The sequence below is a fragment of the Xenopus laevis genome, chromosome 9_10L (genome assembly GCF_017654675.1).
Source record: "Xenopus laevis strain J_2021 chromosome 9_10L, Xenopus_laevis_v10.1, whole genome shotgun sequence".
Classification (NCBI taxonomy): Eukaryota; Metazoa; Chordata; class Amphibia; order Anura; family Pipidae; genus Xenopus; species Xenopus laevis.
The window spans coordinates 89197786-89218022 of NC_054387.1; the positions used below are offsets into that span (position 1 = coordinate 89197786).

The 20237-nt window shown below is 37.0% G+C and overlaps 2 protein-coding genes across 11 annotated transcripts; one reads left to right on the forward strand and one right to left on the reverse strand.

Moving 5' to 3' along the window:
• Nucleotides 1-1201: 1201 nt before the first annotated feature.
• Nucleotides 1202-6956, reverse strand: maip1.L (matrix AAA peptidase interacting protein 1 L homeolog). Its single transcript, XM_018236149.2, has 5 exons — nt 6663-6956; nt 5014-5085; nt 3749-3875; nt 2537-2687; nt 1202-1754 (listed from the first exon to the last, which is right to left on the reverse strand). Exons 1-5 carry the CDS (start codon nt 6954-6956, stop codon nt 1676-1678), a joined length of 723 nt encoding a protein of 240 aa, XP_018091638.1. The 3' UTR covers nt 1202-1675.
• A 137-nt stretch (nt 6957-7093) lies between these two features.
• On the forward strand, nt 7094-18432 carry tyw5.L (tRNA-yW synthesizing protein 5 L homeolog). 10 transcript variants are annotated; one of them, XM_041577093.1, is made up of 10 exons: nt 7255-7413; nt 9348-9479; nt 10413-10501; nt 11513-11682; nt 12691-12760; nt 13679-13723; nt 15087-15224; nt 15524-15611; nt 15896-16012; nt 17436-18432. In XM_041577093.1, exons 3-10 carry the CDS (start codon nt 10418-10420, stop codon nt 17690-17692), a joined length of 969 nt encoding a protein of 322 aa, XP_041433027.1. In that variant the 5' UTR covers nt 7255-7413; nt 9348-9479; nt 10413-10417; the 3' UTR covers nt 17693-18432. The 10 variants fall into 10 exon arrangements, with proteins under 10 accessions (XP_041433024.1, XP_018091633.1, XP_041433029.1 ...); XM_041577090.1 differs by lacking the exons at nt 7255-7413; nt 9348-9479 and adding an exon at nt 7094-7226; XM_018236144.2 differs by lacking the exons at nt 7255-7413; nt 9348-9479 and adding an exon at nt 7094-7226 and having other exon boundaries at nt 11528-11682.
• The last annotated feature ends 1805 nt before the right edge of the window (nt 18433-20237 follow it).

The window sequence follows — 20237 nt, forward strand, 5'->3', positions numbered from 1 at the left end:
TCTCCTATTTATCTTCCAGTCACTGAAATAATAAGTAATAAAAACTAACAAAACATTTTGATCATTGAGCAACATTTTTTTTTTTTGGCTGCCAGGATTAGTGACCCTCAAGTTGTTAGATGAAAGGCAAAAATATAACATAAAAACAACTGAAAGGTTCTTAAAAGAGTTGTAAACCCTACTGCTCACCTCTGACTTGACATTATTTTAGGGGCCCATTTATGATTGCCTGAACCTTCGTCATCAGGCAATCGTAAAGTAAAACCTGGCATGCCTTGTGGGGCCCGCCAATGTGCAACCTAAAATGGTTTTGCTGAGTTCCTGTAGCTTTTAGTTACACCACTGAAAGTCCATTTGATTAATGTTGCTTGGTTACAGCAGGTGGGATTAATTGTTAATAGAGAGAAGACAAATACGGCTAAGGTGTAATTTACTCAATCCTACATTAGTGGAATCCAGCAGACAGAGACATTTCAACAGTAATCATAACTGTCTAAGTGAACAACAACTGACTTCACAAATTGATTTTTTTTTTTGAGAGTGGACAACTATTACATAACTCCTACTGAACACTGAGCCATGCTCTTACTGGCACATTACAAGGATTTATTACTGGCTCTCCAAATAGCTATGTGGTAAAAGGTCCTCCGTTTATATCCTGCCAAAGACAGACGCCAGAAATTCATGAACAGTTACATAATACACTGAGCTAATGCACATGCTTGCCTAGTAACCCTTTGGGTCTGTGGGATATACAAAAAACAGGGCAGAAACTCCAAAGCTACAAGAGAGAAATGGAGGAACATTTATTGCAGCACAGCTGTAGTGTGCATATACAATAAATATGTCTCCAGGTATCCAGCTGATACCAGTACTGTACTCTGAAAGGGGTGTCCACCTTCCAAACTGTTTTTTCTCAGTTCATGTGCTTTCAGATTGTTCACCAAATATAAAGACTTTTTTTCAGTTGCGGTTTTATTTAAAAAAAGGCAAGTTAATGTTCCTGTCTGGTGTTTCAGTCTGGCAGCTCAGTATCCCAGGTGCAGAATCTGAACTGTTATAATTTGCTACATTCATTTTCTATCTGAAAACAAATGAACTGAATCAAGTGATGTAAAGTGATCAACCCCATGAAGGCCTTGTTAAAAATTATCATTTGCACCAAAATGTTAGGTACAATCACTGAAACATCATACATGGAGCCTGAAAAAACATGTTTTATTTCAATTCTGTGCATTTATATAAAATAATATTCTGCCACATGGCTTTCAGTTGTTTTGGTGATGTTCAAATTCCATACAAAGCTCACAAGAATGCTTATTTACATTACTGTTTTTAATGTTTTCTGCAATTACACCTGACATTTGTTAAACAGGTTATAAAATAAAATCCAGAGGAGATAGTTTCCATAACACTGGCAATTTTATAAACATGTAGAATCAGAGCAGACAGGCTGACACCCTCTGCACTGGGAACAATCCGAGCACTACAGCCCAAGTGCCTGTGAATACCATTAAAACCAGCAATTAACTAAACATAACTAAAGAACTGCGCCTCAGCAGGAGCACCCATATGCACAAAGAAAATAAATGTATTTGGCAGTTTGAATAGAAATAATAACAGCTCAAGGATGTGACAGACAGCTCATTTCTTCAGCCTTCAGGCTCAGGTCTTTCTAATCTAAGAGTTTTGAGTGCTCAATGCGAGTGATGATCCAGTCTGGTTTAACTCCCTGAGTGAATTCCCTGCGGAACCTAAAAAGACACACATCACCGGATGAGACAATGCATTTACCAAATTTTCCAACAAAATGTGAAAATACCAGGCTTTAGTAGTAACATTATGATAAGGTGACTCATACAAACCAACCAGATAATTGATTTCATTATTATTACTGAAAAAGACACATAAGAACTGCTTCCTGATTAAATTGAGTGTTTTATTATAACATGAAGTATTTTTCCCATGAGTTACTTCACTGTTGCAATATTCTGCTTATTTTCAGCTTCACTCCTAATGTATTGTTTTGTTGACTCTTGGTATTCCCATACACTCCCACATTTCTAACAATGTTTTCCTTTATTGGTTTACTTGCACTTCCTACTTACAGCACTGTAAACCATTCACTGAACTTGCATATACAAACATTTTTAAAATCATGGAACGAATAAACCTATAAATGTGGTTTCTTAAACCAAAGAGCTAAAGAGTATGCATAGCTGTTCTAAAGCATTATTAAAGCAGCTGTCTTAAAACTACCAATGACTTATAAGGTCTTATAATGCAAAGGCCAGCTATGAAATACTGAGCAGAGCATCAGCCCAGTGACAATTTAACTGTGCCCAAATGATAGGCTATGGTTGTTGTGCAATCTCTGTGCTCTACAAGTCGCTTTGTTTCTAGATGACATTTACCCAGTGTGCACAGTAACAGCTGCTTGCCATAAGTCAACATCTGTTGAGTGAGTTTGGTAGATTTATGTACAGATCCCCTAATTCTTGTGGCTACTATATTTTATCACCAATAGTGTCCTTACTCATAGTTTGCAGTGAGAAGGCGTTTTGTGTTCTTTGTCGTCTCATCTCCCATGATAAACTGAAAAACTTTAGTTCCTTCCAAACTGTCATCTGGGAGCTCAGCACAAGTCATGTACCAAAAGCGCATCAGGATGCTAACAAACTTCCTTCCTTGAAAAGAGAAAGAAAAAATAAATGTATTGATTTTACTCCAGGTTTTAGGACATTAAAGCAGTATGATCTAATGATCTAATTAAACAGTATTTAATCATATGGCTCCTTCCAATATTAATGGCTAACATATGGATTGCAGTATAGAGGTTGAGATAAATACATAGCTGGAATACACACAAGAGCATCCTTTTAAAATGTATACAAGGAACATTATACAGATCGTTATAGGAGCAGGAGCTGCCATGATGGCACACAGGGTGCTTTGTCTCCCATGTGTCTCCCCTCCCTTGAGCAACAAAGCGTCAGACAATTCCTTTGCATTAGAGTTAAAGGGGTCAACTTTCAGTATGTTTAAGAAGGGCCTATTGGCAACTTTTGAATTGGTCTCCATTATTTGTTATAAATTCTGAATTATTTGTAATTTTTTTCTGACTCTTTCCAGCTTTCACTTACCCCATCAGTCAGCTATTGCTCTGTGAGGCTACAGTGTTATTGTTACTTTTTATTACTTATCTTTCTATTTAGAACCTCATCTATTTATATTGCTGTCTCTCTGCCTTTTTTGCTAGGTTAAATTGGACCCTAGCAGCCAGAAAGCTGTTGAGATTCCAAAATGGAGAGCTGCTGACCAAAAAGCTAAATAATCCAAAAACCACAAATAATAAAATGCAAATTGTCTCTACATCATACTAAAAGTTAATTCAAAGGTAAACAACCCCTTTAATGTTAATTACTGTAGGAAAAACACATTTCTTGCATGATATGTTTTACCCACAGGATTAACATTAACCCCTGTGCAAAGGTATTTTTGGCCCCATATGATTGATTTCATGTGTGCAACAAAGCACTCCAAGGTGCCATTACCCTAAATCAAGTAGTAATTTTTGTTTTGTTTTGTATGATCATGATACTAGCACAGGAATCAGAAGAGTTGCATTTTCAAATGGCTTTAAACAGGTCAAGGTGTTCCTGTGAACTGTAACATCTTCTGTGCTATAAACAGGTGTTTGAATAAAACAAAATCCAGCCTGGAAGTGATTTACTCAAGTCACACATACCATTATCATCATAATAAATGGCAACATTGCCTGTGGTTATATACATGATTTCATCTGAATGTGCTGCCAAAGCATTTCTGTGGTTGTCAGAAATGGAAGAACATTTTTCCTTGATATCTTCTAGGAGCTAAAAAAAACAGGAAAAACAAACATTAAAACAAGTAATTAAAATTTCATAATCTAACATTTTCGTATGAAGAGTCTAGAAAACATCACATAATGATCAGTACTGAAAGTATTTGTGGACAGTGAATAGTGCAGATGTGCCTATATGAGGGGCTCCCTGGGAGAAGCCTTTTTAAAGGAAAACTATACCCCCAAAATGAACACTTAAGCAACAGATAGTTCATATCATATTAAGTGGCATATTAAAGAATCTCACCAAACTGGAATATATATTTAAGTAAAGATTGCCCTTTTACATCTCTTGCCTTGAGCCACCATTTCGTGATGGTCTGTGTGCTGCCTCAGAGATCACCTGACCAGAAATACTTCAACTCTAACTGTAACAGGAAGAAGTGAGGAAGCAAAAGACACAACTCTGTCTGTTAATTGGCTCATGTGACCTAAGATGTATTTTTTGTTTGTATGTTTGTGAATACAGTGAATCCTACGATCCCAGAGGGCGGCCCTTATTTTTTTTAAATGGCAATTTTCTATTTATGATTACCCAATGGCACATACTATTAGAAAAGTATATTATTATGAAAATGGTTTATTTACATGAAGCAGGATTTTACATATGAGCTGTTTTATGCAATATCTTTTTATAGAGACCTGCATTGTTAGGGGGTTTAGTTTTCCTTTAAAGTAAGAAAATGTACCTTTATGTATATGGAAAGCAGTTGGAGAAATTTATTATCTTTAGATAAACTGTTCACCAATCACACCAGTCCCTGCCCCAGAGGAATCTTCACTATCACATTCACATCCAAAGGTCAATTTTATTAATTGTTTATATGTTTAATCACAATACAGATAAGTCTTGTGATTATGCCTGTACCCACAGGATAAAGAACCACAGTGCAATGTTTTGGGTAACGCCCCATTATCAAGCAAGATGCTTGATAAAGGGGCATGGCCCGAAACGTTGTACTTCTGCATTATTAAATGGCAAGGGCACTAAAGAAGTTTAGTGAACCGGTGAATTTCTCTCACTTGGACATTTTCTATACTGCACATTCCCCCACCAAGGGTAGTTACAAAACAAAAAAGATACAAATCTGTCATTTAAACTATCTGGCCACTATAAAAAAATTATTTACCTCACTGCTTATGAGATTCTGCAACGCATCAAATTTACATTGAGACAGCAACTTCGAAACCAATGTAAAAGCCTTTAAAAAAAACAAACAAAAAAACAAGCTCAGCATTAGTAGGTATACAGTTGTACAAACATCATGAGAACACTGAGTTCTAATTTAACTCTTCCCCAAAATCCCAGCACTCACGATACATGGTCCTCACATTGCCTGGGTGCACGCCTCACAAAAAGCTGCATACGATCCTCTCCAAAAGAAGCCGCACTGCTCAGGACTTATTGCAAAGTAATATATTTATTAGAAAACCTAATGTTTCGGCTGCAACACCAGCCTTTGTCAAAGTTGTTCTAATTTAAGATAGAATTTAAGTTCTAATTTAAGATATCAGCAGGATGTAGGTGATAGTCTCTCCAATCTGTATTGTAAATGGGTTCCTCATACAGAGTTTGATACCCCCAAACTCTGCATGCCCAGACTAGGAATCACTAAAGAATGCAACCCTGTATGCAAGTCAACTCCAAAATAAAATTAAAAAGCCTAATAAAAGAAAACATAATTCTAAGCAACTTTGCATTATACATTTATTAAAAATGCTCAGTGCTTTTAAAGTTATTTGTAAAAAACAATTGCTATTAAAAGCAACATTTGCTTAACCCCTGGTTGTTACTTTTTAAACAATGTTGCAAAAGTCTTAGTTTCCCAGCAAAGACAGGTCTGTTAATCAGCTGCCTTGTTTTACATTGTATCAACAGTCTGAACCACCAGGGCAGAGAATAGAAAGAAACTAGTGATGTACGGGTCAGGATTTCCCCGACCCTAACCCGCCCTCCCTTAGCCCACGCTAGGGTTGCCTCTTTTCCGGAAAAAAAACCCAGAAGTCGGAAGCCGGCATTTGACGTGAAGAAGCGTGCGAGGTCGACCTGAACCTGTGCCGCAGGTATTGGGTTGGCCTGCACATCACTAAAAGGGACATATAAACACTGCTTTTAACAGTATAACATATACAAATAACTTGACAACCATAGAAAATGTGTACATAATGTATACTTGCAAAGTTGCTTAGAACTATGATTTCTTTCATTAGGCAAAAATAGTTTTTTGGGTTGACGCATTCCCGTTAACATTATTGCTGCACCAATAGCCATGCTGCATACTCCCCACTCATGCACAGACTTATACAACGGTGCTTATTGGGCCTTTATGGATTTGCTATGCATGGGTAAGGTTGCCACCTGGCTGGCCGGTAAAAATTATGGTTGATCCCAATGTTATTAATAGGTAAAAAAGATAAAGATATTGGAAGGCTGCTATTTTTTTTCATAAAAGGTGGCAACCCTATGCATGGGGCTTTTGGATCTCAGTCCAGACATGACCATTATCACCCTAATGGCACTGGTATCTGCCAGCAGTGATGTCATAGCCAAAGTGCCAGTAAGGGTCATTTGGATACTGGGGGGGGGGGGGTGCATGCAGTTATTGGGACACTGGGGGTGGAACGCCCTTTTAAGAACAACAATCAAAGATGGAATCTATCGGCTCCTTGGGTGGAAAAGGACATACAGGGAAAATTAGTGACACTTAGGGGACAAAAGTGGAGAAACACTGGTAAAAACCAAAATCGGGACCCCCTTTGCACTGATCTCATTCCCCACCTGCTTTGCCCCATCCGTGAACTCCTCAATTGTAAACTCCCGGTCAAAGTAGGCTCTGATCAAGAAGAAATAGATCCTGCTCCGAAACCAGATCACCGGGTTAGGCAGCCCAACCACTACCACTTTCCGCCTCTCTGTGCCGCTGTTGCTGCTGTACCCCCGGCTTGGGTTTGGGAGACCTGGGGGGTGGGGGAGTTGCGCTGGTGACACAAGGGGAGCTCCCCATTGGGGCCACAGAAATCTCCGGACACATAACCGGGACAAAAGGAGCACAGAGCGCCGCATCCTGTTCATCAGGATAATCAGTCCCGCCCGGAAACACTATACAACGGGTTCCTGCTTGGTAAAGGAAGAAAGTAATCGCTTGTCTCTACAGCTACTGTAGATTAACACGTTCCAGCACCCTCTCCTAAAAGTTTTAGCTGTCGCTACGAGCTTTACCCGAACTTTGTAACTAAATGAGACATTGTTGTAATAAATCTACGCAAAATTATTATAACTGACTATAATACGTTTGTACATCGTTTACATCAGGACTGGAGTCGTTTATTGTAATGCCTAAAGGTACCAATGCCTTTTCAAACTGTTTCAAACTTTTTTTCCCCCCGAGCGGAACGAATATACCGTGGCGATTTCACTACGGAAAATATTGCTGAGCGGACAATTGAGAGGCTTCCGGTACACAAATCCGAAGCATGAAGTTGAACCAATGAGGATAGGATGGTGAATGTACTCTACTAATAGGGTTTATGTCAGTAATATACAGTATATTTATTTCATGTATATCGTTAGAACTAAGATTATTGTGCAGTACATCCCCTGCTACTGGTGGTCTCTCTCAGACACTGTGGTCTCTTATTGGCTAATTTACTGGCGCTGAATTGTCCCAGTGTGGTTACCAATCAGCAAATAGTTGAGATTCTCAGACTTGGTTGCTAGGGTTAACTGCATTTCTATTTGTTTCTAATTAAATTAGACCCTTCTCATCTGAAAACTCAGGCGCATTTCTGAAAATGCAAGTTGCTGGGTAGTGAGATTGGACATTTAAATTCAGTTGAAGTGGTTCAGAGCTGTTCACTGAATTCTTTAATGTATCTAGTAAGTTTACATTCTATATACTGATATACTGGCACAGGATGATTGATATAGTTTAATCCCTGACTAAAAATGTGCTGCTGACTACTTGATAGATGATAGTTAAGAAAGCTGATTCCTAAAGGGGTTGTTCACCTTCCAACACTTTTCCCCTGTTCATTTGGTTTCAGATAGTTCACCAGAAATAAAGACTATTTCCAATCACTTTTCTGTTTGTGACCCTTTTTCTTATATGTAATGAAAACTGTTCTAAATTGATACATTAGATGATACATTTTATATCTTTGGCCCTGCTGGGCAGAATCTCTTGATTTTCATTAAAGGGGTTGTTCACCTTCCAAACACTTTTTTCAATTTAGTTGTTTTTAGATTGTTCCCTAGAAATAATGACTTTTTCCAATTACTTTCCATTATTTATTTTTTACGTTTTTTCCAAAATCTACGTTTAAAGTTGAATGTTCCTGTCTCTGGTGTTTGAGTCTGGCAGCTCAGTAATCCAGGTGCAGATTCTGAACTATTACAATTTTGCAACATTTAGTTGATACATTTCTCAGCAGCATCTCTGGAGTATTAGCAACAATTGTATCAAGTCTAACAGCTGCCTGTAATGAAACCCAGAGATTCTGCTCAGCAGGGACAAAGATTAGAAATGTATCAACTAAATGTATCAATTCAGAACAGTTTACAGGATCGGCGACCCCCCCTCCCAGAGCTGCTTCAGAAGGAGAGAAATGACACTTTATACTTCAATATTAGAAAAACCGTGACACATAGAAAATAGAAAGTCATTGGAAAAAGTCGTTATTTCTGGTGATCTATCTGATAACAACTAGTTGTTTGAAGGTGAACAACCCCTTTAAAGGCAGCTGTTTTTTGGATTATTGAGCTGATAAACTGAAACCACAGAGACAGGAACATTAAAGGGGTTGCTCACCTTAAAATGCACGTTTTGTATGATGTAGAAAGTGATATTTGCAATTTTCAATTGGTTTTAATTTTTTATTATTTGTGGTTTTCAAGTTATTTGGCTTTATCTTCAGCAGCTCTCCAGTTTCCAATATTAGCAATCTGGATGCTAAACTACAAATTACCCTAGCAACCATGCATCAATATGAATAAGAGACTTGAATATGAACAGAAGAGGGTCTGAATAGAACGATGAGTAATACAATTAGCACTAACAATACATTTGGAGCCTTACAGAGCCTTTGTTTTTTAGATGGGGTCAGTGAGCTGAAAAAGGACTATCATATAAAAAATAAATATTGCCAACCAATTGAAAAGTTGCTTAGAATTAGCCATTTTATAATGTACTAAAAGTTAACTAAAAGGTGAACTGCCACTTTAAACTTAAATTTTAAAAAAACAGTAAAAAATAAAAGATAGAAAGCAATAAAAAAAGTATTTATCTCTGGTGAACAATCTGACGCGTGACCATTTTTTTCACTATTAGTGCTTATATTCAATATGGAGACAAACTAACAAATTGGTACCTTCCCAGTGAACAACAATGTCCTTGTCCTTTATGAAGCAAAATAGATATGATAATTATATGATTATAATTATTCACTACTAGCATATTCTTTGTAGTTCTGAAATTGGATGGTGATACGTGGTTGTCATTCACATCAATGGCAGTGACCATGGTGGTAACAGGCATTACTCCACAGGCAAAGTGCTTTCCTGTTTAAAAACTGGTCTTCTTTGATGAACATACTTAAGGTATATTTAAGAAGTCGCCTTTTTGATGAATAGGAGCTAAGCCTAACGGCAGCATGCATCTAAACTGAGTGGTAATCGGCCTTGCATTATATATTTTATGGTCAGACATATTAAATCTCCTTCTGCCTAAAGTCCATTCAAAAATATAAGGAAGGCTAAAATGTAATACTGTGTTACATTATACAGCTTCAGACTTTCTCATATGTGGCATATTTCTGCACTAAGGGTGCTACTTACCACTGGGCATGTGCTTTCATAACACTGAGCTTAACCATAGGGCTGTGATTTAGATTTTTTAATAGATTGCCAGAATTAAAAGCTGTATATAAACCTGAGTGGGAAGTAAGCCGAAAAATTCACATCCTCAACTGCCTTTTCCTTATCTATGTGCATTAGGGACATGTGCTGGTGTACTCTGGGATCTTCACCTTCTGTAGAATGCCTCATGGGGTTGGGTTTGTATATGTAAATAATGTAGGTGGTCAGTGCTGACATTTCTACTTGGTAGGCATCATTAGAATGCTTACAAACAAGCCATAAAATGCAGTTCCCTCCAGACTCCACTCTTGTACCCTATATCTGGTAATCCCTAACTATTCTCCTTTGCCTAACCTGCATTAATTGGTACAAGCTCTCTGGGTTTGATTTAAGTTGCTATGCGGTTTATATAATATAATGTCACTACTTCTGCAACTGAATTCCTGTCCTTTGATTCAATAGTTTTACTAAAGTTGACCTATCAGAGCTAATTGCTGATCGTTTTTCTTAACTAATCCAGAGGTTAACTAATCCAGTTTTGTAAATTCAAACAGATCATATTTCATGGAAAAGTTCAAGATCAAATCATCCAGTCTCAAGTGTAAAAAAAGGCCAGAGTTTTAATATTTTAGATGCAACATAACAATAAATTGCTTTTACCTCTTACTTATGCAGGTATTATGGAGATCAAGCAGCAGAAAATCTCTTTGCCTGAGTACACAAATGTCGATAGGCAAACGTTTCTACAAGACATTTATCCCTTGGTAAGTTAAGGTGTAAAATAGTTACTAATCTTGAGACTCACCTTATAGTAATTAACTCAAAATAATATTGCAGCTTTAAATTTAATTATTAAAGTGTTTAGTAACAAAAAGGAGCACTGGTAAAGAACGATTTACAAGATTTTAAAATGCAGTCACCCGGTCACCACCTGAAAGAATGTTTTGTCTGTGGCAGATTGTAGTGTTCAGAGAAGAGCATTGCTCAGGAACTTTTGTATTCCCTTTGATTCAGTAGGAAGCAGTGACAGGGATTCAAGGTGGTTTGAATGCCATATTTTTCCTTGAACTTATCTTATGTGGAGTGCTCAAACCCTTGTTTTCACACACAATGTCGCCTGTCAGGTGCTTAAACTGGATGACCTTGGCCTGCCCTTCAGGTCACGTATTCCATGTAGAGTAAAGTAAGACCAGTAGCACACTGATATAGTGAAGAATGAGTCTGTGATTTATTTATATATATATAATATATATATTTCTCCTTGAAAGCACCAGAGTGGTCGAAATGCATCATAGGCTTGTATGCATTATGGCTGGATATTTCATGAAGCTTTTAGTTGTTGCAAAGTATAATTGTGTCCATTATTCATTGTTTTCTACCTTGTGTGTGTCCGACTTATCTAGTAGAAAATAATAATGTTATGCGCAGAGTCAGCTAGCTGTATGAAACCATTGGGACAGCAGGCAAGATGGTGCTACCCATATGTGTCCACAGTGGTGGTGTTTTCTTGCCATCCACCACACATGCCAGGCATTAATTACATCTATCTGCGTAAGAAGAACAAGCATTTTATTTTTGAGAGCAGAGTGCATTGAATGCACATTAGTGTAAAGCACTGGGAAAACATGTACATATTTGTTGCTTTCCATTATATATGTTAGAGAATGTTCTTTTTCTCACTAACTGTAGGATATCCTATAACTTCTGCAAATGTTAATGCATCAGAATGCAGTGTTTTCAAAGTCCATATGAGGTAAATGTATTGTATTTAAAAGTTGGTTGATTTTCAGAGAAAACCAGTTGTTCTGAAAGGTCTGCATCTTGGAGATTGCAGCACAAAATGGACAGTGGATTATATGAGCAAGACAGGAGGAAGCAAAGAAGTGAAAATCCATGTATCTGAAGTCCCTCAAATGGACTTTATCAGGAAGAACTTCTTGTACAGGTGACTCCTAAGGAATGCATGGCCATAAAGGTGCTAGAGAAATCGTAATCTATGTATTAAATAGGATTGGCCTGTATCCATGTTTATTAGGCATTCATCACATTTTTTAAGTGCCACCCTACTATGGTAAATAACCCTGTAAAATAATCAAGACAGTTACCAAATAGCAGACTTATCCCATTAAATATATGGTGGTGCTCAGTTAGCCAGATATCTCTATGCATGAAAAATAAATTAACCCTGTAATGAATAAAGCAGAAAGTGCTGTTTTTTATTGCTAGGCGTGGTCAGCAATTACCAATATTAAACTTCATATATATAATTCACTGACTGTTTTTCATATGCCTAAATATAAGATAGTTTAAGTCCGACAACTAAAAGCAAAAATATATATAATATGATAGCATCAGTGGCCAGCAGAGCAGCCTTATACTTCCCCATTGGGGAGCTCACTGTATTTTGGGATATTGGCTTGTGGGGAAAAAGTGAGCACAAACACAGTGAGCTAAAGGGAACCTGTACTTTACAATTGGTCTATTATATTGCAGCTGTAACAGGGTTCCCTTGAACAATACAGTGCTATGCCCTGTGTTTTACACCCAAATTATAGGCCCAAAAGAAGTATTGATACCAGCTGCACTTAGGGTGCATAGGGTAAAGTGTGCTGTTCTTTCCTTGTTGTTTTGAGACAATGTCTTGTTATAGGGGCTTTTGTGTTTTTCTTTTTTGTAAATATATACAAGGTCTCCGTGATGAAATGCACATATTCTTTTGTTTTTATTTTTGTTGAAAATATGACTTGGAGGATGCTGTGCATGCAAATATATCAGCTGTGATAATTCTAACACATATAGTGAGGGCAGGCGAGAGAGACTGGGAATAATGGGATACCATTAATTTCAAACAGGCTTCCTGATTAATTCACAGTAACATAGAAGGCATTGCTGTTTGTTAAAGTATAAAAGTTCTGATGTGCAATGGTTTCTTTCTTCCATATTTGTTTTTCAGAACGCTGCCTTTTGATACATTTGTGAAGAGAGCAGCTAAGGAAAAGCACACAGAGTTCTTTATCTCTGAGGTAACTAATTTTTTGCCACTTTTGAAGGATACCATAAATACTAAATGAAAGGTTACTTAGAAACTTGAAGATCATTCACAGTACCTTGTTTGAAAATAAGATTAAAAACTTCAATGATATAGAAGGGTAATGTTATATGGGACACTTTATTGCCTGTGGGAAATCAAGCTCCCTATGAGCGACAAAGCACTTAAAAATACCCTTTCATTCCAGGACACAATGATCACCAGCCTAAATCTCTCTAATCTTACAAAAATGCAGTTTCCCGGGAAACTGTGGAAGAAAGCATATAATGATCTCCATTTCCATGCCTCAGTGTTACAGTATTTTGCATCCTCTGTACTATAACACATTGTGTCCAGCACAGTCACATTATTTCATTTTTACCACGTATGTTGTATTACTGATAAATATATACATTATTATGTATCAAACCTGCACAAACCTGATCATTATTACACCCTAGCCGAGACAATAGGCAGTAACCTCTTCTGACATTGTGCATTTCACTGTGAACAGTTTTTCACCTGTGTGATCACTGGAATTTTGGTGGGAAATTGTGCATTGCGGGTAAGAAAAGCCATATGTAACAGATTTCATACTAGCTTATGAGTTTTTAATCAGCAGTGAATGATGTGTCCCAAATATTTACACTGTTCAATGTTTTTAAAGCAGAAGAGACTCTCTGAAAGAGACAGACATTGAGGTTTTTATTATATATTTAGTCACAACAGTTTGATTTTTGCTCTTCTTGCTATATGTCAGGCAAACTGAAGCAGGGATGTGAAAATAGTTTACCTCCAGCTTGGCATTGTCTCCTTTTTGTCTTATCAATATTCACTAAACGATGTGTGCCGATGTAACTAAACAAACTAAAATACAAAGAGTACTAAGCTTTGATTGTCTTTCCTTTCCTAGAATGAAAAATATTACCTTCGTTCTTTGGGGGAAGATCCTCGCAAGGTAAACAACAGGAATCATGTTAAATATGAATGTCATAATTGGAAAGATAATGATAACAGTAAAGCTTTAGTCAGTAAAGCTGTGTCATTGTCTGTATGTCAGTAGATAGTGGATTCTGCTGAATGCATGACATGTACGTATACCTGAATGTTATACACCTTTGTTAATTGTTTTTGCCTTTACATCCTGTCATCAGATACATTTTGTAATATGTATGGTCCACTAATCAGAAACATGTATGTAGTCTTCTCTGCTGCACAACCCTGTGATGAGATCCCTATTATTACTATTTAGCTGAGAAGTAGAAAGTATATTAAAGGGGCTCTGACATACCCTTGCAGTCATATAAACCGAGAATTGTGAACCTGGGCCCCAAGTTTTGAGTTTCACACACTGTATTGTCAGTCCCATAGCAGGTAGTTTAAGATTTTTTAGGTTCAAGCCCCCCTTAGCCAACATTTGATCTGGGCCCTTAAAGGAACAGTTTAGTGTAAAAATAAAACTTTGGTAAATAATTAGGCTGTGCAAAATAAAAAGTGTTTCTAATATAGTCAGTCAGTCAAAAATGTAATGTATAAAGGCTGGATGTCAAATAGAACAGAACACAACCTCCTGCTTTTCAGCTCTCTAAATCTGAGTTAACTCAGTTTTTATTTTTATTATGAACAATTCTTTTAAGCTAGAATGGCTGTCACTCCGCTACAGCATCAAAGCAATCAACTCCCAAATCTCAGGCTAACTGACCCACAGCCTGGGGACTCCATCTGCTGTATAATGTGCCAATCCCAAACTTTGGGAGCTGCTTCTATACATGTCGTGGGTACTCACAGACAGTCTCTTAATACTTTTAAAACTGAAAACCTCTGCTTAACTGAAGGATGTCTGTTACTCCATTGACTTTCAAAAACAGCAAATGGCCTACTTTGAGCCCATTGATCAGATATTTGGATGCACCATAATACTGCCCAATTGCTTATCATCTGGTTTAATTTTTTTCTATGTGTATTAATAAACTAGTAGCAGATACTCCTTTGTATGTATTTTTTCCAAAATGAGTTTTATTGGTTTTCAAGATTAAAACATAACAGGTAACACATACAGTAACATACAGGGGTTATAATAGGTTGGGGGGGCACTTCCTTCGCTGACGTTCCATACGCATGGTCTTGCCTTGCCTGTTATTCTAGATCAAGACCCTCCTGTGTTAGCCATGGCCCCATATTTTTTGGAATTTCTCAGGCTTCCCATTTTTCCCTTTGTATCTATTTTAATATAAAATCTATACATGTCGGACGTTCTCTCCTACCTTTCTGTTGGTGATATGATCACTAGTTTATAAATAAATCTGTTTGTCCATATGCAGGATATTGCTGATATCAGTAAACAGTTTCCACAGCTTGCCACAGATATCCATGTACCAGAGTTCTTCGAGAAGGATCAGTTTTTCTCCAGCGTCTTCCGCATCAGCTCTCCAGGCCTTCAGCTTTGGACTCATTATGATGTAGGCATCTATATTAAAAAAATCAAATTCACATTTAAAGGTCTGTCAAAAAGAATCCAGCTGGAGCTTCCAGCTCAAGTCACCCACAGTGCAATTGGCAAATTTTACATTTGGCCCCAGTTAGGGCTCCAGAATTCATACATTTTAGGCAAGTAGCTTCAACTAGGAGATTGAAAAAAGAGATCAATTCTCCCCCCAGCCATCTTTATTTCAGAAAAGTGGGAATAGGCTGACCAATTTTGTTCTTATATTTATTTGGTCACATACTGGCACTTAATAATAATATAATATGCTTTCAGGTGATGGATAACTTGCTTATTCAGGTGACTGGGAAGAAGCGAGTTGTGCTATACAGTCCTCGAGATGCACCATATTTATATTTATCAGGTATGAAGAATCAGTTCCGTTACTATGCTGTTAAATTAATCATTAACTATTTATAAGGCCCATAGTTTGATACCCAGTGGCTGGCCCATGTATTGATGTATCTATATCCATATAAACTCCTGTAGTTGACGTTTGCATATGGCACAAATAATAGCTTTATGCATGCTCCTGTGATTCCTGTTTATCATAAAATGTGAAATTGGGGATTTGTAGGTCAAAGTCATTCAGGAGGTTATAATGTGGCACCCATGCAAATGCTTACATCTTCTAACATTTCTGAACAGGTGACAAATCTGAAGTCTTAGACGTGGATAACCCAGATTTGGTCAAGTATCCTCTTTTTTCACATGCCAGGCGATATGAGTGTTATTTGGAAGCAGGAGATGTCCTGTTTATTCCAGGTGAGTAGCACACTACACTGGCTTTTTTCCTATGATTGTGAATATTACCCACCTATCCACATGTGAACAGTGAAATAAGTATATAATTGGAACTTTTTGGGTTGGCAGCAAAAGCCCCACTATTGCCCTTCCATTGACTTAAATTGTAATCACCTGGGCATTCACAAATCAGACAATGTAAGCTTTTCAAACAATTTTCTTGAATTTCATGCCCATGAGTGCATGGGCAGTGTCCAGGAGTTTAGCATTCAGGTCAGTTGCCCGCTCACCAAACTGTAAATTGTTTGAACAGAAAAACTCTGTGCCAGTATAGTATGACCTGAAATCTAATTTTTTTAATTTGTCTGGAACAATAATAAAGGGAAATGTGAGCTGCCATTTTAACCATGTAAACCAATATTCCAAATGAACTAGGAAAATGTAATCACATAAGGAGTCAGGTACCAGGTACTGTGCTGCATTCTGGAATTTGCTGCTGATCCCTGCGTGTGTGCTGAAAGTAAGTTCAGGTATGAAATGTTACTGCATGTGTCCCTTTATTTCCTGTTTTATTTGCATAATGCAAATAAACCAAAAATAATGAAATAAACCAAATTAAAATAAACCAAAAAGTGCTTTATGTTTGGGAATTTTTTTTCAAAAATCTGCAGTAGGCAGTATTCAGGACCAGTAAAACACAGCTTCAGTGGTAATTATCTTGAAAAAGCTTTATGTTAAAAAATGAAGATCAATTCTCAAAAGGATTTTAATAACACTGACAGTTATCTAAAGGTGAACATCCCCTTTAATATACAGAACATAGTGGACAATGGTAATATGCTGCCGCTCCTATGTCTCATTAATTTGTATGGTTGATCAATAGTGTTACAGTTCCCCTCTATGCTTGTTTTACTGGTACATCTGACCTCAACCTAGTAACCATTGACATACACCCAGAATCCCCAAATGTGATAAGCACCACTTATTCTTTTGGTTAAAAGCATGGCACTAGCTCCAAAGTGATGGGTTTTTTTTACCTGTGATGGGTACTGGCAATATCCATTTTTTTGTAGTGTAGCTGTGTACTTGCATGGATACATTTTAAATGGATCAATCAGTTAAATACTTTAGTAATGTGTGTTGCCAGCTTTCAGAAATGAGCTCCCCATGTGCAAGGAAAGCTTGTCCTAGTGCTTTAATATATCTTTAATATATTGACATCTCAGGACTTGTTCATCTTCATGTATACAAGATAGTGTTTGTCAGTCTTTGGTATTTCATTATGCTACAAAAAAAAGGTGCAGGTAACTTCTACAGGACAAGTCCGATAGTATTTGTGGATGGGAATATTCACCATATGAAGAATGCATAAACATGAATTCAGATTATTTTTGCAGTGACTTATTGAATTGAGTTTTAAACAGAACATTATTTTATCTTGCAGCCCTTTGGTTTCACAATACAGTTGCAGATGGCTTTGGAGTTGGAGTTAATGTCTTTTGGAAAGACCTGCCTTCTGAGTGCTACGATAAAACAGACACATATGGAAACAAAGATCCCTGTGCTGCTTCCAGAGCAATGCAGATCTTAGATCGGGCTTTGAAAACACTTGAGGAGCTTCCAGAGGAGTACAAAGACTTCTATGCAAGGAGAATGGTTTTGCGCATCCAGGCAAAAGCTTACAGTGCTAATTATGAATAAATATCTGATAGAATGTTTTCTGGATATGTCTAATTCCATTTCAGAGAAAAGGTTATTCCTTTAGCTAAACAATGAGACAGAAAAGAGAAATTACTTGATTTTATCACTCACAAGCCACTCCATCAAACTTACATAACTCTGGGCGTTTCACCTTGCACCTACCTGAATAAGATCAGCTGAAACATAATGACTGGATGCTGGGGAATTCTCTCCGTTAAACTGAAGATGCCGCTTGGATAAGTATTGGAATGTTTTAAAGGGGACCCGTCACCCAGAAAAAAATTATTCAAAATCCTATTTTATCACATTAGTCAAGCAAAATGAACTTTAATTATACTATATAAATTATTTGAATCTTGTTTCCTTCAGTCCGGGATTTCAAAATTATAGCAAGTAGGCAGCAGCCATTTTGTGCAGACTGTTATTAAGGCAAGCCTTGCATCATCTCAAAATCTTGAGATCATAGAGGAGGGGCAGACAATATTTGATTGACAGCTGAGATGTTTAAATGAACTTACAACTGCCATGAATGCTTTAATAAAAAATAGAAGTTGGATTTCATGTTTAATTTGAAAAGGACTTTTATTATACAGATTATGTGTCTGGGTGACGGGTCCACTTTAAGCAATTCCATTTGCCTTAGACTTGACACTACTAGATATCCTTATTTCATTCTTCATTTAGTTTTTTGGTCAGATCCAGTGCTGCCCAACTCTAATAATACATTTTTTAACATTTTCCTTCCTTGTTTGAGTATTTGCATTCCTTCTTGTGTATTTATATTTTTTAACCAGCAGGGCATACCATTCTTAGGTAATATTCTTTATAGCGCTGCCTCAGGCAACACTTTACCAGGCTCAGTAATATGGCGCTCTTTTTTAATTACATTTTTTTTAACTGTAAATCTGACTCTCTTAGTGTAGAGTATAGGATAGGCAATTGGTGAGGAGGATATCATCAGGCCTGCTCTATACATTTTTACCAGTTTTATTTTTGATCTGCACAAGCACTGTGCTTGTATGTAAAACTTTTTTGAAACCTGTGCATGAAATGGACCATTGTTCAATAAGCCACTAAGAGTTAAGTGAACATAGAGATGCTGCATTCTTCTAGTTGTGTCCAGTGATTCGCATACTGATGATATGCCTTCTTTTAAAAGACACATTCATGCATATTTTTTTTGGAGGGGGGTTACCTTCAGGATGAAAAAATGTGTTTCCCAGTGTGCACAAAGAGCCCTTTCATTCACCAGCTGCTCAGGTACATACAAAATGTTCCAGAAGCTTGCAGAGCTTAAGAAAATAAATCATGGTTTGTGAGTCCAGGCATTCCAAGTCCAAAATTTGCTAGTGGCCATTGTAACTTTTGGATTTAGCTATAGTAATGGCACAGTTTCAGGGTTTTCTACCTAGGTGCTAGTCATAATATAAATTAGCAGGTCATCATATAAATTGGATATAATAGATTTCAATCAGAGATCAATTACCTTAAAATTGCTTTTTTCAGCTGGTTGTGCTGTTAGGAACATACTGTATATGCCGAAAAAAATAGCTTAATTGTATTACTGGAGAAATGTACTAATTTGTGCTAATGTGAATAGGTTGCATTTTCTCTGTAACTGTTTATATTTAGTTTATTGAAAGCATACAGTCAGGTTAATTGACTTCTGATTAAATTGACCCCAGTGCGTATGTAGGGTTGCTACCTTTCTGAATTTAAAAAAAAATGGCACAAAAGGGGGAGGGCTGTGATGTGAATGGACATGGTAGTGATGTAAATGGGGCAGAGCTATGAAGTGTGGATGGACAGAAGGCAGGTTATGGAGTGGATCCAGAAAGAAAATGGTACGTCTGGAGCAGATTGGGGCAGGACAAGGGCTTATCTTAAGGGTATTAAAAATACTAGCAACTAACTAGACCAACTTTCAGGTAGATAAAATATAAAAAAAAATTCCCCTTTCCTTCTTCCTCTTTTTTTTTTTAATCTCGGGTCCTAGTTAAAATAGTTATTTATATACTCATAATATTAAATTCAATGTACTGTTCTTTAATCATGTGTTTTCCTGACCAAGAGCAGCTGTGGCACTACTATAATTGTAGCTCTGTTTCCTAATAAGAACTTTGAGAAAAGTGGTAAAATCTTCTTCTTATTTGCTTTAGGAACTGGGTTCTTGTGATCTGTCAAAGAAACCGATTACTAAAGAAAGTGTTTGATATGCTTTAAAAATAATGTGCTGTTCCCCTGCCCTGGTAAAATAAAATGTGTGTTTGCTTTAGAAATATTCATATAGTTTGTTTAAATAAGCTTTTATGTAGCCATAGGGGCAGCCATTTAAGTTGAATAGGGCAAAAACAGATGACAGGTAAACTGTTAAGATAAACAGAGGGCAAATGTAGTTATAGAGTTAAAACCCCTCTCACACAAAATAGGACATTTGCAGTCAATAAATAGTTTATTTATGGGTACTGGATGAACAGATACAAACATAACATTTAAATAAAATAATGTTCACTTTTCATGTTACTAATCCTTTAAATAAAATGTA